The 19,913-nt window shown below is 48.0% G+C and overlaps 1 protein-coding gene across 2 annotated transcripts in view; it reads right to left on the reverse strand.

Moving 5' to 3' along the window:
* Positions 1–19,913, reverse strand: part of LOC140430717 (sodium/hydrogen exchanger 5-like) — a 468,359-nt gene that overhangs the window by 251,150 nt on the left and 197,296 nt on the right. For both annotated transcript variants that reach the window (XM_072518384.1, XM_072518385.1), the window contains exon 2: positions 15,655–15,957. In XM_072518384.1, the coding sequence (XP_072374485.1) occupies positions 15,655–15,957 (303 nt within the window). The remainder of the gene's footprint in view (positions 1–15,654; positions 15,958–19,913) is intronic.

Here is a 19,913-nt window from a genome sequence, read left to right on the forward strand (position 1 = left end):
AGCAAAAGGGATTATTATTTAAATAATAAAATATTAAAACATGCTGCTGTGCAGAGGGACCTGGATGTCCTAGTGCATGAGTCGCAAAAAGTTGGTTGACAGGTGCAACAGGTGATTAAGAAGGCAAATGGAGTTTTGTCCTTCGTTTCTAGAGGGATGGTGTTTAAGACTAGGGAGGTTATGCTGCAACTGAATAAGGTGTTAGTGAGGCCACACCTGGAGTATTGTATTCAGTTTTGGTCTCCTTACCTGAGAAAGGACGTACTGGCGCTGGAGGGTGTGCAGAGGAGATTCACTAGGTTAATCCCAGAATTGAGGGGGTTGGATTACGAGGAGAGGTTGAGTAGACTGGGACTGTACTCGTTGGAATTTAGAAACAAATAAAATTGTGAAAGGAATAGATAGGATAGATGCAGGGAGGTTGTTTCTGGTGAAAGCAGAACTAGGGGGCAAAGCCTCAAAATAACGGGAAGTAGATTTATGACTGTGTTTAGGAGGAACATCTTCACCCAAAGGGTTATGAATCTATGGAATTCCCTGCCCAGTGAAGCAGTTGAGGCTCCTTCATTAAATGTTTTGAAGGTAAAGAGAGATAGTTTTTTGAAGAACAAAGGATTAAAGGGTTATGGTGTTCAGGTGGGAAAGTGGAGCTAAGTCCACAAAAGATCAGCCATGATCTCACTGAATGGCGGAGCAGGCTCAAAGGGCCAGATGGTATACTCCTGCTCCTAGTTCTTATGTTAATGAATACAAGTAGGGACTTCCAGTGGCGGCTTTGAAGGAGTAAGTCGCACATTTGGTGGCTCCTGCTCTGGTCGGATTTTTGGACCTTTCCCCCGGCCTTTTTTCTGGTGTTAAACGGTGAATTTGAAGGCTGAGGCAATTGGGCATCGTTTCCACGCATCGGTGTATGGAGAAAAGAACCAGAAGTGCACGAAAAGACAGAAATAAGATGTTAGCCAAGAGCTGTGTTGAAGTTGCAGCGGGAGACAGTATGGCCGAGGCCCGGACCCCTGGGGTGGCGGCGCAGCGATCAACGGAGCAGGTGATGCTGGAGCATAGATTGGACGCCCAAGATCGGGCGATCCAGAAGGTTGAGAAGGCGCTGGCTGAGCAGGAGGAGCATCAAACAGTGGTGGGGCTGGAGGTGGTGATGCTCTGGGACCAGCACAAAAGGCTCCTGGAGAAGGTGGAGGACCTTGAGAATCGGCCCCACCGGCAGAACTTAAGAATTGTTGGGCTCCCGGAGGGGGCCGAGGGAGCAGACCCTGGGGCATAAGTAGCGGGTATGTTCGAAAAACTGCTGGGGGAGGGGGCATTCCCCCGACCGTTGGAGGTGGACAGGGCGTACAGAACGCTTGCAAGGCAACCGCGACCTGGGGACCCTCCGAGGGCAATGGTGGTGAGATTCCATAGGTTCCTGGACAAGGAATGCATTCTTCGGTGGGCCAAGCGAACGCGGAGTTGTAAGTGGGACAACAGTATCCTGCGGGTGTACCAGGATCTGAGCGTGGAGCTGGCGAGGAAGAGAGCAGGCTTTAACCAAGTCAAGTCTATCTTCTTCAAGAAACAGGTGAAGTTCGGGCTGCCGTATCTGGCTCGTCTGTGGGTCACTCATGAGGACCAGCATCACTATTTTGAGTCGCCCGACGAGGCGCTGGACTTTGCTAAAAGAAAAGCATTGGTGGGGGTCTGAGAACTATCGAACTTTGAGACAACTTGTTGGCCTATATTGGGCCCTTTTTTTCCCCTTGTTTTTTGGGTTTTGTTTTCCTGTTTTAGATTGGTTATGCCTCCTCTTACTGTTTCGTTTCTGTTTAAGAAAAGGGGGGGAAAGTTGATTTTTCGTTTTTGGATTCTTTTATCGGTGGACGTTAGCAATGTCCCTTTTGTTTTTATTGATGTGCACTTTTGTGGGATGGAGACGTGTTTGAGTTTCAGTGGGTGGGTCTTTTGTTTTTGTGTTTTCTTGCTGTGGGGTGTTTGTCTGGGGATTGTTAGATGAAGGAATTTGTTTGTATGAGCGAGGGGGAGGGGAGCAATGGAACAATAGGTGGGAGACTTCTTGGCGCCGGGGGCAGGGGCCACCAAGCTAACTGGGTGAGATAGCTCACGGAAGCACAGTGGGGGGTGTGCATACATTTAGCTTACTAGACGGGTTAGGTTTTAGAGTAGTGTTGCTGGGGGGGGCGGGGGGGGATTGGTTCTACTGACGAGGGAGGGACTTCGGTGGAGGGACAGTGAGTAGGTCGGGGGTGGGGGCCGCCGTGGGGCGGACCGGAGGAGTTGCGGCGCAGAGGCTTGAGGCGGGTCCAAGAAAGGGATGGCTGATCGGCGGAGGGGGGGGGGGGCACTTTGCCCCCCAATTATGCTGGTCATCTGGAATGTTCGGGGGCTAAATGGGCCGGTAAAGTGGGCACGTGTGTTTGCGCACCTGAGGGGACTGAAGGCGGAAGTGGTAATGTTGCAGGAGATGCACCTTAGAGTAGTGGACCAGGTCAGGTTGAGGAAAGGCTGGATTGGTCAGGTTTTTCACTCGGGGCTGGATACAAAGACTAGAGGGGTTGCGATCTTGGTTAATAAGCGGGTGACATTTGAGGTAGGAAGAACAGTCTTGGATGTGGGAGGTCGATACATCATGGTCAGTGATAAACTGCAAGGGTTGAAGTGCTGGTCAATGTATATGCGCCAAATTGGGATGATGGGGATTTTATAAAGAGGGTGCTAGGGAAGATTACGGACCTGGACTCGCACAAGCTGATCATGGGAGGGGATTTTAATACAGTTATTGATCCCGGCCTGGAGGTAATGCTCGAGAATGGGCAGGGTGCCAGCGATGGCAAAGGAGCTGAAAGGGTTCATGTAGCAGATAGGGGGGGTGGATCCATGGAGATTTAGGCAGCCGAGGGCGAAGGAATTTTCTTTTTACTCCCATGTACATAAGGTGTACTCTCGGATCGATTTCTTTGTCTTGGGTAGGGCCCTACTGGCTGGGGTGGTGGACACGGGGTACTCGGCGATCACGATCTCGGACCATGCTCCGCACTGGGTGGACCTGCAGGTTAGTATGGATAGCAAGCAGCACCCGCAATGGAGGTTGAATGTAGGGCTATTGGCAGACGAAGCGGCGTGCGAGAGGCTGAGGAATTGTATGTTGAACTACCTGCAGGTGAATGATATGGGGGTGGTCTCAGCAGCGGTGGTCTGGGAAGTGCTGAAGGCAGTGAAGAGAGGTGAGCTGATTTCGATCCGGGCTCACAGGGACAGGTCGAATAGGGCAGAGACGGACGGACTGGTAAAAGAGATTCTACATGTTGATAGGAGGTATGCAGAGGCTCCAGACGCAGGGCTGTTAAGGGAACGCCGGAGACTACAGGTGGAATTTGGCTTGCTTACCACAGGGAGGGCAGTGGAGCAGCTTAGAAAGGCAAGGGGGGCGATTTCCGAGCACGGTGAGAAGGCCAGCAGGATGCTTGCACAGCAGCTCAGAAAGAAGGAGGCAGCTAGAGAAATACGGAAAGTTATTGACGGGGATGGGAACTTAGTTGGGGACTCAGCATTGGTGAGCAAGGCCTTCCGGGACTTTTATCGCAGGTTGCATAGGTCAGAACCCCCTACGGGGCCGGAGGGGATGAGGCACTTTCTGGAGGGGCTGACTTTCCCGAGGGTGGACGGGGAGCTGATAGAAGAGCTGGGGGCCTTGATCGGGCTGGAGGAAATAGTGGAGGGTTTGAAGGCCATGCAGTCGGGTTAGGCCTCAGTACCGGATGGGTACCCAGTCGAGTTCTATAAAAAGTTCTCCAAAATATTGGGACCGGTGCTGTTGAAGGTTTTTATTGAGGCTAGGGAAAGAGGGGTTCTGCCCCAGACGATGTCACAGGCCATGATCTCGCTTATCCTGAAACGGGACAAGGACCCGGAGCTATGTGGGTCTTACAGGCCGATTTCCTTGTTGAACGTAAATGCCAAACTGCTGGCCAAAATTTTGTCCTCCAGGATTGAGGACTGTGTACCGGATGTTATTGTGGAGGATCAGACGGGGTTCGTTAAGGGCAGGCAGCTGGTGGCCAATGTAAGAAGGTTGTTAAACGTGATCATGATGCCCCCGAAGAGCAGGGAGGTGGAGATTATCATAGAATTTACAGTGCAGAAGGAGGCCATTCGGCCCATCGAGTCTGCACCAGCTCTTGGAAAGAGCACCCTAGATCAACACCTCCACCCTATCCCCATAAGCCAATAACTCCACCCAACACTAAGGGCAATTTTGGACACTAAGGGCAATTTATCATGGCCAATCCACCTAACCTGCACATCTTTGGACTGTGGGAGGAAACCGGAGCACCCGGAGGAAACCCACGCACACACAGGGAGGATGTGCAGACTCCGCACAGTGACCCAAGCCGGAATCGAACCTGGGACCCTGGAGCTGTGAAGCAATTGTGCTATCCACAATGCTACCGTGCTGCCCAAGGTAGTGGTTGCGATGGATGCGGAGAAAGCTTTTGATTGGGTTGAGTGGGATTATTTATGGGAGGCGCTGGAGCGGTTCGGATTTGGGAGGGGCTTTATTGACTGGGTTAGCTTGCTGTACTGGGCTCCGGTTGCAAGTGTACGGATGAACAGGATGACTTCGGACTATTTTAGACTGCACCGGGGGACGAGACAGGGATGCCCCCTCTCCCCACTGCTGTTTGCGCTGGCAATAGAGCCGCTGGCAATTGCTCTGAGGGTCTCAAGGGGCTGGTCCGAGGTGTGTGTGTGTGTGTGTGTGGTGGGGGGGTGGGTGGAGCACAGGGTCTCGCTGTATGCGGATTACCTGCTTTTGTATGTCTCAGACCCAATGGAGGGGAAGGAAGAAATTATGGGAATTTTAGGAGAATTCTGCCGGCTTTCGGGGTATAAGCTCAATACGGGGAAGAGCGAGATGTTTGTGGTCCAGGCGAGGGGTCAGGAGAGGCGACTGGGGGAACTGCCGTTCAGAGTAGTAGGGGACAGTTTCAGGTACCTGGGTATCCAATTGGCGAGGGATTGGGTCAGGCTTCATAAATTGAATTTGGCCCGGCTGGTGGATCAGATGAAGGAGGATTTCCGGAGATGGGATGCGCTCCCATTGTCTCTGGCGGGCAGAGTTCAAACGGTAAAAATGATGGTCCTCCCAAGATTCCTATTCGTTTTTCAATGCCTCCCCATCTTCATCCCGCGGTCCTTTTTTAAGCAGGTCAATAAAGTTATTGTGGGCTTTGTGTGGGGGGCAAGTCCCCGCGAGTGAAGAGGGCAATGCTCGAGCGGAGTTGGGGGGATGGTGGGCTGGCGCTGCCGAATTTCAGCAATTATTACTGGGCGGCTAATATAGCCATGGTGAGAAGGTGGCTGGTGGGGGGGGGAGCCTGTGTGGGTGCGGATGGATGCGGCTTCTTGTAAGGACACAAGTCTGGGGGCACTGGTAATAGCGCCTCTGCCGTTCCCGCCGGCGTGGTACTCCACCAGTCCAGTGGTGGTGGCGGCCCTGAGAGTCTGGGGGCAGTGGTGGAGATATATGGGAGCAGAGGGGGCATCGGTGTGGTCCCCAATCTGCGTTAATCACCAGTTTGCTCCGGGGAGGATGGATGGGGGGGTTCCGAATTTGGCGGAGAGCGGGGATTGAGAGGATGGGGGACTTGTTTATAGAAGGAAGCTTCCCGAGTGTAAGGATGCTGGAGGAGAAGTTTGCATTGGCGGGGGGAAATGAATTTCGATATCTGCAGATGCGGGACTTTTTGCAGAAGCAAGTACCAACCTTCCCACTCCTGCCGCTAAGGGGGATTCAGGATAGGGTGGTTTCTAGAGGATGGATAGGAGAGGGGAGCGTCTCGGACATACATAAAGAGCTTATGGGATCGGAGGAGACGCAGACCGAGGAGCTGAAGCAAAAGTGGGAGGAGGAGCTGGGGGGAGAGTTAGAGGAGGGTCTTTGTGCGGACCCGCTGAGTAGGGTCAACGCGACCGCAACATGTGCCAGGTTCAGCCTGATCCAATTTAAGGTCGTTCACCGGGCTCACATGACAGTGACCCGGATGAGCAGATTCTTTGGGGTGCGAAATGTGCAGGGAGGCCAGCGAACCATGTCCACATGTTCTGGACATGTCCAAGGCTGAGGGGATTTTGGCAGGGGTTTGCCGTCGCCATGTCCAAGGTATTAAATACGAGGGTGGCAATGAGTCCAGAGGTGGCTATTTTCGGGGTGTCGCAGGATCCAGGAATCCAGGAGGAGAAAGAGGCAGATGTTCTGGCCTTTGCTTCCCTGGTAGCCCGGAGGCGGATATTACTAGCATGGAGGGACTCGAAGCCCCCGAAATCGGCGACCTGGCTATCGGACATGACTGGCTTTCTCTGCCGGGAGAAAATTAAATTCGCCAAGAGAGGGTCTCTGTTAGGGTTCGCTCGGAGGTGGCAACCATTCGACGACTTCTTCGCAAAGAATTAACCGTCAGCAGAAGGGGGGGGGGGGGGGGAACGGTTAGGTTAGCGTAGATTAGGGGGGTAAGTAATGTTGGGACCTGCAGGAGATGGAGGCGGTATTTGCACAATGTTAATATTTTCCTTGTTATGTACATTGTTTATTTTGTTGCTGCTACAATGCCAAAGAAATACCTCAATAAAATGTTTATTAAAAAAAAAATTGAATACAAGTAGGGTTGCAGCCTCCAACTACTGAAGATTAATCTCACAGATCCTGCTGCAACAAACCTGCGAAAGGTAACCTGTGAAAGGTCTAAGGCTGTTTGACTGCCAATCATCCAAAATATCGAAGGTGGTTTGCTGTGTTGAAGGACTCATCAGCTATCCAATGATGAAAATGTGACAGCTGGAGTTGGAAGGTCATTTGCTGAAACCTCCTGGGACCTGTACAATCTTAAGTATATCCTCCTAATAATCTGTCTTTATTATATAGAGTTTGGGTTTTGGTGCTCAGCAATTGAATTAAAAGAACGATAAACAAGGGAAGAGTTGCATTGATTTGGTACTTTTCACAACCTCAGGAGACGGTTTACAGCACGGTGATCAACTTACCTCGATGGGGAAAGAGATGCGGAATGGGGATGGCGGCAGTTTTACAAGGAGGCGGGCTGCCTTCAACCGGGTGAAGAGGGCACTGTACATTAGCAAGGTGCAGTGCGGCATTGTATATCCAGCGAAGCTGAGGGTGACTTACAAGCTCAGGGACTTTTATTTTGGAACGGCGGAAGCAGCGGAGGAGTTTGCGAAAGCAGAAGGACTGTGGCAGAACTGACAAACTGAGGAATGGCCATGTGCCGATGTAACCTCATGACTGTAGTTTCTTCTTTTTTGTATCACTGCGCGCGGGTGTAGAGACTAAAGGAGCCAATGTGGTATATATTTGGACGATGGAAGGGATGGGACTCTCACTCAAAATGAGAGTTCTTTGGGTATAGGTGGATAGGTGGGGTTTGTGTGCTAAAAGGGGATCTTTGGGCTTTCCTGGGGCCGGGCAAGTGGGAAAGGGACCCGGGCGGGGGCCTCCACGCTGGCCGGTGTGTGCCGGCCAGTGAACGGGAGTGAGGTGGGGGGAGGGGCTGCGGCCATCGGAGCCTGGCAGAACAGGGTCTGAGTGGTCTAGCTGGGGTGGAAAGTTGGGGGGGGAAGGAACCGAGGGTAGGGGGAGGAGTTTTACAAGAGGCAGTGGACGGGAGGAGCTGGAGGCCTGGGGTGGGGGGAGGGGGGGGGGGGGGGGGGGGGGAGCTGTGCAAGATTAAGGGTGACTACGGGTAATCCCTGATTTATTTTTGTCATTTGTTTATGTAAACATGCGGGTTGAGGTTTGGGGGTTGGTGGGTAGATGGGAGCGTTGTTATTATGGGGACTGACATATCTTGCTGATTATTGTTTATTGTTGATGGATGTAAATGTGGGAGAAAATGTGAAAATGGAGGAGAATTTAAAAAAAATGTGACAGCCAATGTGTGCACAGCAAGTTCCCACAAATTCAGTGGGATAATCAGGCATTCTGACTTTGATGTTGATTGAGCAATAGGTATTGGTCAGGATATCGGGAATAACATCCTTGTTCATCAGCTGATCAACCTGAAATGTTAACTCTGTTCCTTTCTCCACACCTGCCGAGCATTTCCAGAATTTTCTGTTTCTGTTTTTATACCAAGCGGAACTTGCCTGTTCTTCAAAATCGCACGATGGGATCATTTACATCCACCATAGAGGGCAAACAACTTAATGTCTGAAAGACAGCACCGCTTTTAGTGCATGGTTCTCTCGGTACTGCACTGGGATGTTAGCCTCGATCTTTGCTGGAGTGGGATTTGAATCCTCAACCCTTTGCCTCAGAGGCAAGAATGCTACCATTGTCATTGATTCACACAATGATACACCGTAGCGGGGAGTCTCTTATTGAATAATTCCATCTTTTTTTTTCATTCTTTTCTTGGGATGTGGGTATTGCTTTAAGGCCAGCATTTGTTGCCTATCCCTAATTTCCCATGAAATAAGTGGCCATTTCAGAGGCAGTTAAGGGTCAACCACATTGCTGTGAGTCTGGAGTTGCATGTAGGCACGATGGCAGATTTCCTTCCCTTCCCTAATGGAGGTGGCGGCATGTAGGGAAACAGGTTTGAGGGCGTTGTTGTTGGTGCCTTTACCGTTCTCGCTGGCCAGGTACTCTATGAGCCCAGTGGTAGTGTCGGCCCTAAGGGTGTGGAGACAGTGGAGGTAGCATTTGGGGCTGGAGGGTGTCTCGGTGTGGGCAACGATCTGCGACAACCATAGATTTGTGCTGGCGGGGTTGGATGCAAGGTTTAGGGGATGGCGGCAGGCGGGAATTAAGCGCTTTGCGAACTTGTTTATAGTGGGTAAATTTTCAGGGCTGGAGGACTTGGAGTAAGTGTATGAGTTGCCCAGGGGGAATGGCATTTAGGTACCTGCAGATTCGGGATTTCATGAGGAGGAGGTGTCGTCCTTTCCTGGGCTGCCGCCCCTGGGGTTGTAGGACAGGTTGCTGTTGAAGGATCATATAGGGGAGGGGAAGGTGTCAGATATCTATGAGGAACTGATGGAGTGGGAGGGAGCCCTATTGGGGGATATTAAGCATAAATGGGAGGAGGAGCTGGAAGGGAGGTGGGGGCCGAGATGTTGGCAGAGGCCTTGCGGAGGGTGAACACATCCTCGTTGTGTGTAAGATTAAGCTGTATCCAGTATTCATAGGGCCCACGTGACGTGGATGAGTAGGTTCTTTGTGGGGGTAGAGGACAGGTGTGGGTGGTGTGCGGGGCGGCCCACGCATCATGCCCACATATTCTAGGTGTGTCCAAGGGGGTTCGGACAGGGCTTTTTGGACGTGATGTCTGAGGTGTTGGGTATGGGGGTGGTTTCGAGTCCAGAGATGGTGATATTTTGGGTGTCGGAACACCCGGGAGTCCAGAGGATGAGAGAGGCCGACGTTTTGGCCTTTGCGTCCCTGATAGCCCGGAGACGGAATTTTGCCAGGATGGTGGGACTCGGAGCCACCGAACGCGGGAGTGTAGGTGAGCAACCTGGCAGAATTTGTGATGCTGGAAAAGGTCAAGTTCGCTCTGCGAGGGTCGGCAGAGGGGTTCACCCAGAGGTGGAAGCCGTTTATCGATTTCTTTAAGGAGGATTGAGGTGTCAGCAAGTGGGGTGGGGGGGGGGGGGGGGGGGGGGGTTAAAATGGGGAAGACAGGATGTGGCGGGTTGTTGGTGTCTGGTGGTAGGTGAGTTGTGGTTGTTTATTGAGTTGCTTTGTTGTCCTTCTGATACTTTGTGTATATATGTGAAAATGCCTTAAATAAAAATATTTTAAAAATAAACGGGCAGCACGGTAGCATTGTGGATAGCACAATTGCTTCACAGCTCCAGGGTCCCGGGTTCGATTCCGGCTTGGGTCACTGTCTGTGCGGAGTCTGCACATCCTCCCCGTGTGTGCGTGGGTTTCCTCCGGGTGCTCTGGTTTCCTCCCACAGTCCAAAGATATGCCGGTTAGGTGAATTGGCCATGCTAAATTGCCCTTAGTGTCCAAAATTGCCCTGAGTGTTAGGTGGGGTTGCTGGGTTATGGGGATAGGATGGAGGTGTTGACCTTGTGTAGGGTGCTCTTTCCAAGAGCCGGTGCAGACTCGAAGGGCCGAATGGCCTCCTTCTGCACTGTAAATTCTATGAAACGATGATAGTTTCATGGTCACCATTATAGAGATTAGTATTCAATTCCAGATTTTATTAATTAATTTATTTTAAATTCCACCTCTGCCGTGGTGGGATTTGAACCCATGTCCCACAGAACATGAGCCTGCATCTCTGGATTACTAGCCCAGTGACACAACCACGATGCTACCATCTCCCCTCAAACATTGTATAGTGTTTCAATTGAAATCCAACAAATATACCCCACCTGAAAAAATGTCTTCTCACAGCTGTTCTTCAATCTTAGCCAGAGCTACAACTTTGGCTTGGCTATAATTCAAAGTAGGGCTGGAGTGCTGCATTTGTCTGTTCCCTTGCCTCTGCAGCGTGCTCCAGCTTCAATGCCAGTGCATTGTACCAAACATAATTCCCCATTTGTCATAGCACCTGATTCCGGTTAAAGCATCAATATCAGTGCGAACAATGCATGAAGGAGGCAATCATTTAAACTGTGCATTAGAAATAGAAAGGATTTTAAAAAATCTTTAAGGAATCGTTTTATTTGTTTTACAAGTGTAAAATATTCGTTTGACAAAATGGACCATGTAAAAAGTGCTGAGCCTGAATGATTTATGATTGGGTCATGTTATTAAGCACACATACTACATCAAAGTCATCTTTCAGTTGAGATAATTCAATCCCAGCACCAGCTGCCGTTCAATATTTGCAACAACAAACATGACGTTTGGGCTGAAGACAAATTTGAACTGAATTAAATCAGTCAGCAATCATGTCAATGCACAACATTCTAAAATGTAAAACTTTTAAAAATTAATTTGCGGGATGTGGGTATCGCTGGCTGGGCCAGCATTTATTGCCCATCCCTAATTTTCTTGAAGAGGTGGTGGTGAGCTTCCTTCTTGAACCGCTGCAGTCCCTGTGGTGTAGGTACACGCACAGTGCTGCTAGGGAGTTCCAGGATTTTGATCCAATGACAGCGAAGGAAAGGCGATATATTTGCAAGTTAGGATGGTGAGTGACTTGGTGGAGTACTTCCAGGTGGTGGTGTTCACATGTGTCTGCTACCCTTGTTCTCCCAGATAATAACAGCCGTGGGTTTGGAAGGTGCTGCCTAAGGTGTCTTGGTGAGTTCCTGTAGCGTATCTTGTAGATGGTAGATATTGCTGCCACTGTTGGTCGGTGGTGGAGGGAGTGAATGTTTGTGTAAGGAGTGCCAATCAAGCTGGCTGCTTTGTCCTGGATTGTATCGAGCTTCTTGAATGTTCCTGAAGCTGCACTATGTGCATTATGTGCCTTACAGATAGTGGATGGGCTTTGGGGAGTCAAGGGTTGAGTTACTCACCGCAGGATTTCTAGCCTCTGACCTACTCTTGTAGTCACAGTATTTATATGGCTAAGTCCAGTTCAGTTTTGCTCCAATTCAGTTTACTGGGTTACGCCAGGATGTTGATAGTGCGGGATTCAGCGATGGCAATATCATTAAATGCCTCGGGGCAGTTGGTGAAGGAGGTGACTAGAAGTCAATCTTTACACAGTTTCGGACTTATTCACAAAGTGAGACATTACAAATAGTTGCTTCCCTACTCTCCAAGCCACCATCAGCATCAATTGTGCAAATGTCATTATCTAATGCATGCCCCACCTGTAGGCACTTAAATTAGTTTATACAATTTGCAAAATATTGCCTGGTTTCATTTTATAACTGCTTTGAAATAATTGTTTTCACTACCAACTGCTATATTTTAAGCCCATTTGGTGATTTCATACTGAAACAGGTAACAGGATTGCAGGAGGAAGTTAAAGAAGATGAGAAAAGTAAGGCGAACCACAAGAGATGCGAGGGGAAAGGGTGGGCAGAAGGTGGGGGAGGAAGAGGGAAGAGGGAGGAGACAGGGAACAATAGAGGGGAACTAGAGAGGGGGGGGGGAAGCGAGGGAATGATAGCTGGAAGGTGAGCACGGGAAACGATAACAAACTCGGCAAATACAGTAACAGAGAGCAAGGACAATACGGGCGAAAGACGGGACGAACGGCCGAAGCGGAGGTGAACGCGCAACAACAACGACAGCGAAAACTGCCTGGGAGAAGCAAGTAACAACACCAACACCAGATCCATTCTCGTATTGCCCTCTCTGTATTGGACATAACTATTGTAATTGTTTCTCCAGCACCCAAATGTGTATATATCTCCCCAGTTTCCACACACACACACACACACACACACACCCCCTCCGCCATTTCCCCTGCCCTCTTCTGTAAGCTTTGCAAAGTTGTTTTTTCCCCATTGGATGTGTATCTGACTCCTTTTTTAAAGCCATGATTGTGTCTGCCTCCACCATTTCAGGCTGAACATCCTACCTATTCAATGTTTAAAAATGTGCATCCTCATGTGTCTTTGGTTGTTTTGCTAATCAGCTTAAATCTGTGTCCTCTGATTTTCAATCCTTCCACCAACGTAAATCGTTTCTAGCTGTTCTGTCTCACTATCAAATCTCTTCTCAACCTTTTCAGAGGAGAACAACTCCAGCGTCTTCAATCTATCCATATAATTGACCTTCTCAGCACTGGAACCGTTATCATAAATCTTTTCTGCACCCTTCACATCCCTTCTAAAGTGTGGTGCCCAGTGTTGGACACAATACTCCAGTTGAGGCTGAACGATTGTTTTAGAAAGTTTGCTATGATCTTAGCAGGAGAAGCAGGGCCACAAGTCTACAACTCTATATATCTCCCATGCCCCTTTGTGTGCAGCTTCCCTGCAGAGGTCATTTTCATCTTCCATGATGATGTGAAACTTCTCAGCATACAAGCTAAATCTAAGTAGGAGTGAAATCTTCCCAGTTAACCCCCGTGGAGGGGAGGCGGAACTGGCAGCACTGCCATTCAAGTTGTCCCAAACTAAGTGTAGGTACTTGAGGATCCAGGTGGCCCACGACTGGGCCCGGCTCCAGAAATTGAACCTGGCTAGGTTGGTGAAAGGGGTGTAAGGGGACCTGAGAAGGTGGGACTCACTCCCGCTCTCCCTGGTGGGGAGAGTGCAGTCGCTAAAAATCAATGTCCTTCGAGATTCCTCTTTGTGTTTCGGTCTCTCCCGATTTTTCACCCAAATCGTTCTTCACCAAGGTGGATAAACTGAAATCGGCTTTGTGTGGTCAGGGAAGAATCCTAGGATTCGTAGAACTGTCCTGCAGGGTCGTATAGCACTCGGGAGGTCTGGCACTGCCAAACATTGTGTATTATTACCGGGTGGGAACATGGAAAGGGTGTAGGTTTGGCTTGGGGATCCGGGGGTGTCGTGGATGCAGATGGAGGAAGCATCATGTGTAGGGACGTCCTTGCGGGTGCTGGTTGCTGCTCCTCTCCCATGCTACCTGGCCAGGGTCTCGACAAGCCTGGTGGTGGTAACATCATTGAAAGTCTGGAACAAATTCAGGCACCATTTCAGGTTGAGGACCACGTCCGTGTTTGCACCAATTTGTGGCAACCATGGATTCATTTTGGCGGGAATGGACACTACCTACAAAACGTGCAAGAGGGAGGGGTGGTGATGAGGTTTAGGGACATACATGTGGAAGGTAGGTTTACAAGTCTGGAGGAGCTGAAGGAGAACTTTCAACTCCTTAAAGGGAGCAAGTTTAAGATACCTCCAGATATAGGACACATGAGTGGTTTCTCCCCCGATGTGGAGGATACGATGCAAACGATGCCAGAGGGGTCCGGCAAACCACTCCCATGTGTTCTGGTTCTGCCCAAAGCTGGTCGAGTTCTGGGCCGCGTTCTTTGAGACTATGTTCGGGAATTGTGGAGGTCAGGAAGGAGCCCTGTCCTGTCCGTTGGTGGTGGTCTTCGGGGTGTCAGATTTGCCGGACCTGCTTGAGCAGATGGGGGCTGACATTTTGGCCTTTGCTTCACTGGTAGCCAGGCGACGAGTCCTGCTTGGGTGGAGATCGATGGAGCCACCTAGAGCCTCGGGCTGGCTGACGGACCTGTCAGAATTCCTAAGATTGGAGAAAATCAAATTTGCTCTCATGAGGTCGGAGGAAGGGTTCCGTTCCAGTTGGAAGTAGTGTATCGCAGTCTTTGTTTGTTGGACTCCCCGGGGGGGGGGGGGGGGATAAATACGTAAATGAAAAACAAAATGGGGCAGGGGCAGCACGGTAGCATTGTGGATAGCACAATTGCTTCACAGCTCCAGGGTCCTAGAATTGATTCCGGCTTGGGCCACTGTCTGTGTGGAGTCTGCACATCCTCCCCGCGTGTGCGTGCGTTTTCTCCGGGTGCTCCGGTTTCCTCCCACAGTCCAAAGATGTGCAGGTTAGATGGATTGGCCATGATAAATTGCCCTTAGTGTCCAAAATTGCCCTTAGTGTTGGGTGTGGTTATTGGGTTATAGGGATAGGGTGGAGGTGTGGACGTGGGTAGGGGGCTCTTTCCATGAGCCGGTGCAGACTCGATGGGGCGAATGGCCCCCTTCCGCACTGTAAATTCTATGATAATCTATGATATAATGTGTGATGTTGCCTATTTCACACAATTGCCAAGAAGTAAAACTAACCCCGAGGAGAGTAAGAGTGTGGAATTGTGCATCACAAAATGAGACAAAGGACTGCCAAAAGGCAACTTGCTAAATTCCTTTCCTACCTGTTTCAGGGTTCTCTATTATCAAGAACTGAATGAAGCAGACTAACACTAACTGCAGCACAGTTCAGCATTTGTTAATAGAGCTCTTTCCTCAATGCTCTGGCTCAAACCCATCTGACTGACACATGATCAGATACCAAGCTCAATTCAATAAGAAACAGTGACAATTACTGGAGTAAAGGAGCACGCATAAATCCATTCCATAAACTGTAGTTGCACAATTCTGATAAGAAAACAGGCAAAATAATGGACTCAACTTCCTAAAGTTGATGAAAGAAAAGATCCCAACAGCCTGGTCTGGAAAGATGCAACTTTTGGAACTATTAGTCTATTTACTGTTTAAGGCTCTAACATTGCCCTTTTTATACAGTGCAGATCTACCAGTGTGAATTGATCCATAATGGTCAATGTTATATTACTGGGTTCAGTAATACATATCGTTACTAGTTGCTATAAGTCCAGAAGGTCTGATGATGTGATCCTGAAGAAACCACGAGTCTTCAACTTAAAGCAAACTAATTTATGAAGTAACAATTAATTATAATTGAGTTTAACACTCTGCCGAACTATCAAGAGTAATCAAGTAATTAAATATTAATGTATTAACTGATTCCAAACTACGCGTGCTAACTATGCTATGATCTATCTCTCATACGCTACTGCTGTCTAGTCACTCCTGGGTGAAAAGAGACCAAGATCCTCTGGGAGCTGATTCTTATAGTGGGATCTAGTGGTGCCCTCTAGTGGTAGTATTACAGTTAGATGTTATAATTAACCCTTTAGTTATCTACATATATACATATCATTACAGTAAACAGAGCAAGAATCATGATAGACTGCAACTTACCCATGAGGCCAGCTAGTTTGACAGCCCAAAGCGCTGTTCCAGTTGTAAATGAATTCCAAAGGGTGCCGATTGCTGCATACATCAGAATTGCACCAAAGTTGTCAAAGAAGAGTCTGCTGGGCATGAAGTACCCTGAGTCTAGCACGATGGGCGGCAGAAGAAATAGAAAGAAGGTATCTGGGTCCAGCTGGTACTCTGGTTTCTTGGCAGCTGCAAGGACAATACCACCAAGGCCCAAACCCAGAAATATCAGCAGGCAGCTTTCTGGCACCACAGTTGTCACTTTGCTTGAGAGATGGAACACTAAAAACGAACACACAAGGAAAGGTTAGTATGCATGTTTGTTGATTATCGATATTACCATTTACAAATGCAAGTTATAGTCAGTGTAACTATAGTCTGAGAAGGTAGGAGTTGCGTTCAAAATCATTTTAGTAGTTATTTACAGCACAAAATGAGGCCATTCGGCCCATCATGTCCACACCGGCTCCCAAAAGGGCTAACCAGCTAGTTCCATTCTTCAGCCCTTCACGTGTGATGTTGTGAAAACATCAATTTAAAAGGAACAACTTCAACATGTACCAAAAGTAGATGGGCCGAATGGCCCCCTTCTGCACTGTAAGGATTCTATGAACTGTCTGATCCCTCGGGTGCTGTCCACATGGAGTGGTGGCAGTGGGATATGGGCATTGGGGCACAGAACAAATGAGCTATAAAGGAGGAGAAAAGTTTTGCACAGAGAACAGTAAAGCTACATTGAGGGAACAAAAGTCAATGCAGTTGGGAAGAACAAGGAGAAGAATAGAAGCTCCAGAAATAAAGCAGAAGGTAAGCCACAGCTGGTAAGACAGGAAGGGTCTATGGCAGTGCAAGTTAGCAAATCTGCTATTTATTTTTTAGAACGCTTTAATATTTTCGGTATCCATCCTATCATTATTTTCCTATGGGCGTTTATGGAGAGTGGATGAGAAAGCAGTATGGATCAGTGGTAGTCAGTGACTACCTTTCTCCATGCCTCGTGTCTTGTGAGACTGAAAGGCTCTGTGATCAAACCTCTCTCCAGGGGCTTGAGCATATAATCTTAGATGGCACTTCAATGCAGAACTGAGGGAATGCGGAAGTATTGTGGATGCTGTCTTTTAGAGGAGCTGTAAAATTGACATGTCCTCTCAGGTTGTGTAAAAGGTCTCATGGCACTCGTTGAGGAGGAGCAGGGTGTTCTCCTGGTGGTATAACCAATATTTATCCTTGAACCAATATCATTAAGATAGTTTGTGTGATTATATGTCTCATTGCTGTTTGTGGGAGTTTACCATGTGCCAGCTGACTGTCATGCATTTTCCAACTTTACAACAGAGTACTTTCTTGGCTGAAATTCTCTTTGGGGTATGAAGGTCATTGAGAGGTTGCAGAGTAGATTTACCAGAGTGGTTCCAGGGATGAGGGATTTATAGCTGTAAGGTTAAGTTGGAGAGGCGGGAATTGTTCTCCTGAGAACAAAGGAGAATGAGAGGAGGTTTGATGGAGGTGTACAAGATTACGACTGGTTAGATAGGTAGAGATGTGCGAAAGGGAAGAGTTTCAGATTCCTGGGACATTGGGACCGGATCTCAGGGAGGTGGAACCAGTACAAACTGGACGAGTTACACCTGGACAGGATTGGGACTGATGTCCTAGTATTTGGTAGATTGTTTGTGGAGGATTTAAACTACATGGCAGGGGGATAGGAACCTATGCAAGAAGTCAGAATAGGGGGAAACACGGACAAGAACAAAAGGCAGAAAAGGGTTTAAAAAAAGTGATAGGCAGAGAAATCAAGGGCCTGAATCAAACAGGGACACAGTTTTGTTCCGTATTCACAATGGAGGACACAAATAATATACCAGAAATGTTGGGGACGATGGGGTTTAGTGAAAGGGAGGAACTGAAGAAAATTGGTATTAGTAGAGAAATGGTGTTGGGGAAATTGATGGGATTGAAGACCAATAAATCCCCAGGACCAGAATAATCTACATTCCAGAGTATTTAAGGAAGTGGCCCTAGAATAGTGGGTGATCATCTTCCAAGATTCTATTGACTCTGGAACAGTTCCCACAGACTGGAGAGTAGCTAATGTAACTCCACTATTTAAAAAGGGAGGTGGAGAGAAAAGAGGAAATTATAGACCAGTCAGCCTGATGTCGGCAGTGGTGAAAATGCTTGAGTCCATTGTAAAAGATTTAACAGCGGAGCAATTGTAAAACAGTGGCAGGGTTGGACAGAGTCAGCATGGATTTACGAAAGAGATGATTAATGATTTGAAAAGGGAACTGGATGGGCTCCTTAAGGAAATAAACTTTCAGGTCCAAGAGGATGGAGCAGGGGAATGGGACTGATTGGATTGCTCTGCAGTAAACCAGCTTGGGCTCAATGGGCTGAATGGCCTCCCTTTGTACCATAATGACTCCATGGCTCGTGACGAAAAGTACTATATCAACCTAAGTTCCTTTTCCACCAGTAAGTGAATCACATGTTTTTTTTTGACCCTGATGTTATAGCATATGCCTGTATTATGGGCACAGTTAAGGTGCAGAACATTCTACATGCAAAACACTCAACTGTACCGAGAAGGTCATAGTGGATGGCAGATATGATAAAGATCTCCATTCACCAGGGAAATGGTAACTCATAACTTTGACACTTGATGGCTATCAAGTTAGCCTCACTTGCAGACTCACACAATGTAGTTGTCAAGATCTGGTTATATGTAACGAGATAAGACCTGTGTGAAACACGTTGCCGGGCACTGGGCATTACTCAGTTAACCTACAGGTTTTTCATCACATATTCTGCCTTCAAAGCCAGCTGAGGCTGAAGGAAGGAAACATTTCCTCTTTCTTTTTAGTTTTATGGATCTGATGAGCAAACAGTTTAGAGAGACTCAACCTAGCTTTTAAATGTAAAAAGGGTAAAAAGTAACATTAACTAAAATGGAAAACAGATGGAGAGAAAAGGCAGAATGCAGGGTGAGCAGAAAATAAGCTTTTATTATTTTAAACTTTATTTTCATCATATAGGAATAATGTCACGGTGAATGAACTACTTCTGACATTTAACTAACAACATCCACTTTATACCAGATGATTCATTTATTAAACGTCACACTCTATTGTGAAAGCTCCATTCTCAAACTACATCTGAAGAGACATTTTAATATGGCCTATAATCCTTGTATTAATTTGAAAGCACATTGTTGCCTTGGTAACAGAATTTTAATGTTAAACCGCATGTCACTTTTGCAGTCTGACAACGTTAATTGGCAATATGACAATATTGTTGTATCACTGCCTATATGTGCCACTACAATTTATATACTTGACTAAAACCCCTACAAACGACACAACTAGGGCTCCTGTTACTGATTGCATATTCCAGAAGGTGCCACTCCATATCAATCAGAGGTGACCGGTGAGGGCAGACGCAGGTTTAACCATTACCCCAAAGCCAAATTGCTGAACAGCATTGTCTCAACATATGTTAAATACTGCAGTTCCCATATTAAGAACAACCAATCACTTTGGTAAGGTGGCTACCATTGCCTAACACAAACTGCCACAAATTCAGGTGAGGAGAACATTGAGGAGGGCGCCAAATATAGCAAAGACCTTTCCAGGCGAACGGGAATGACTCAAGTCTGAAGTATTTATTTTTACCTGCAGGTTTCTCCAGCAAGAATGCACTCAACAGGAACAACATCCTTCCACATATTCAATGTCCCACTGGACAACAGGTATTTTGTTTGTATACACAGGAAAGTAAATGTGAAAGACCTGCAGCTAAGTGGGATTTTCCTCAGCATTACCCAGAGAGAGACAGTCAGGTTGGTGTTGCAGCCGCTTAACTTCAGTACCTCCCCATATCCATTGTCATCCCGGTCCTGGAAGCAGCCAGTCCTACACATTATCTGGCGGCTACTCACATCTCAGGTGCCATTCCATCTCCAATATGCCTTCAGAGTCACCTCTGGCCTCCCGTCTGATTGTCCCCTCCCTTAATCTCAACATCAGAGGGTATTCTGACAGAAGGTTTCAATAGTCTACCATCCCTCATAGCCAGAGTCAACTGAATGGTTCTATCCACCTTGAGGGCTAATGGATCCTCAACGGCAGACATTGGGGTCCGGTACTTATGCAGACAGACTCCCTCTTGATCCCATGTACCCAAGCATTTATCCTTGAATCATAAAATTCCTGCAATGCAGAAAACCATGAGCCATGAGT

This window comes from Scyliorhinus torazame, chromosome 10 (assembly GCF_047496885.1).
Source record: "Scyliorhinus torazame isolate Kashiwa2021f chromosome 10, sScyTor2.1, whole genome shotgun sequence".
Taxonomy (NCBI): domain Eukaryota; kingdom Metazoa; phylum Chordata; class Chondrichthyes; order Carcharhiniformes; family Scyliorhinidae; genus Scyliorhinus; species Scyliorhinus torazame.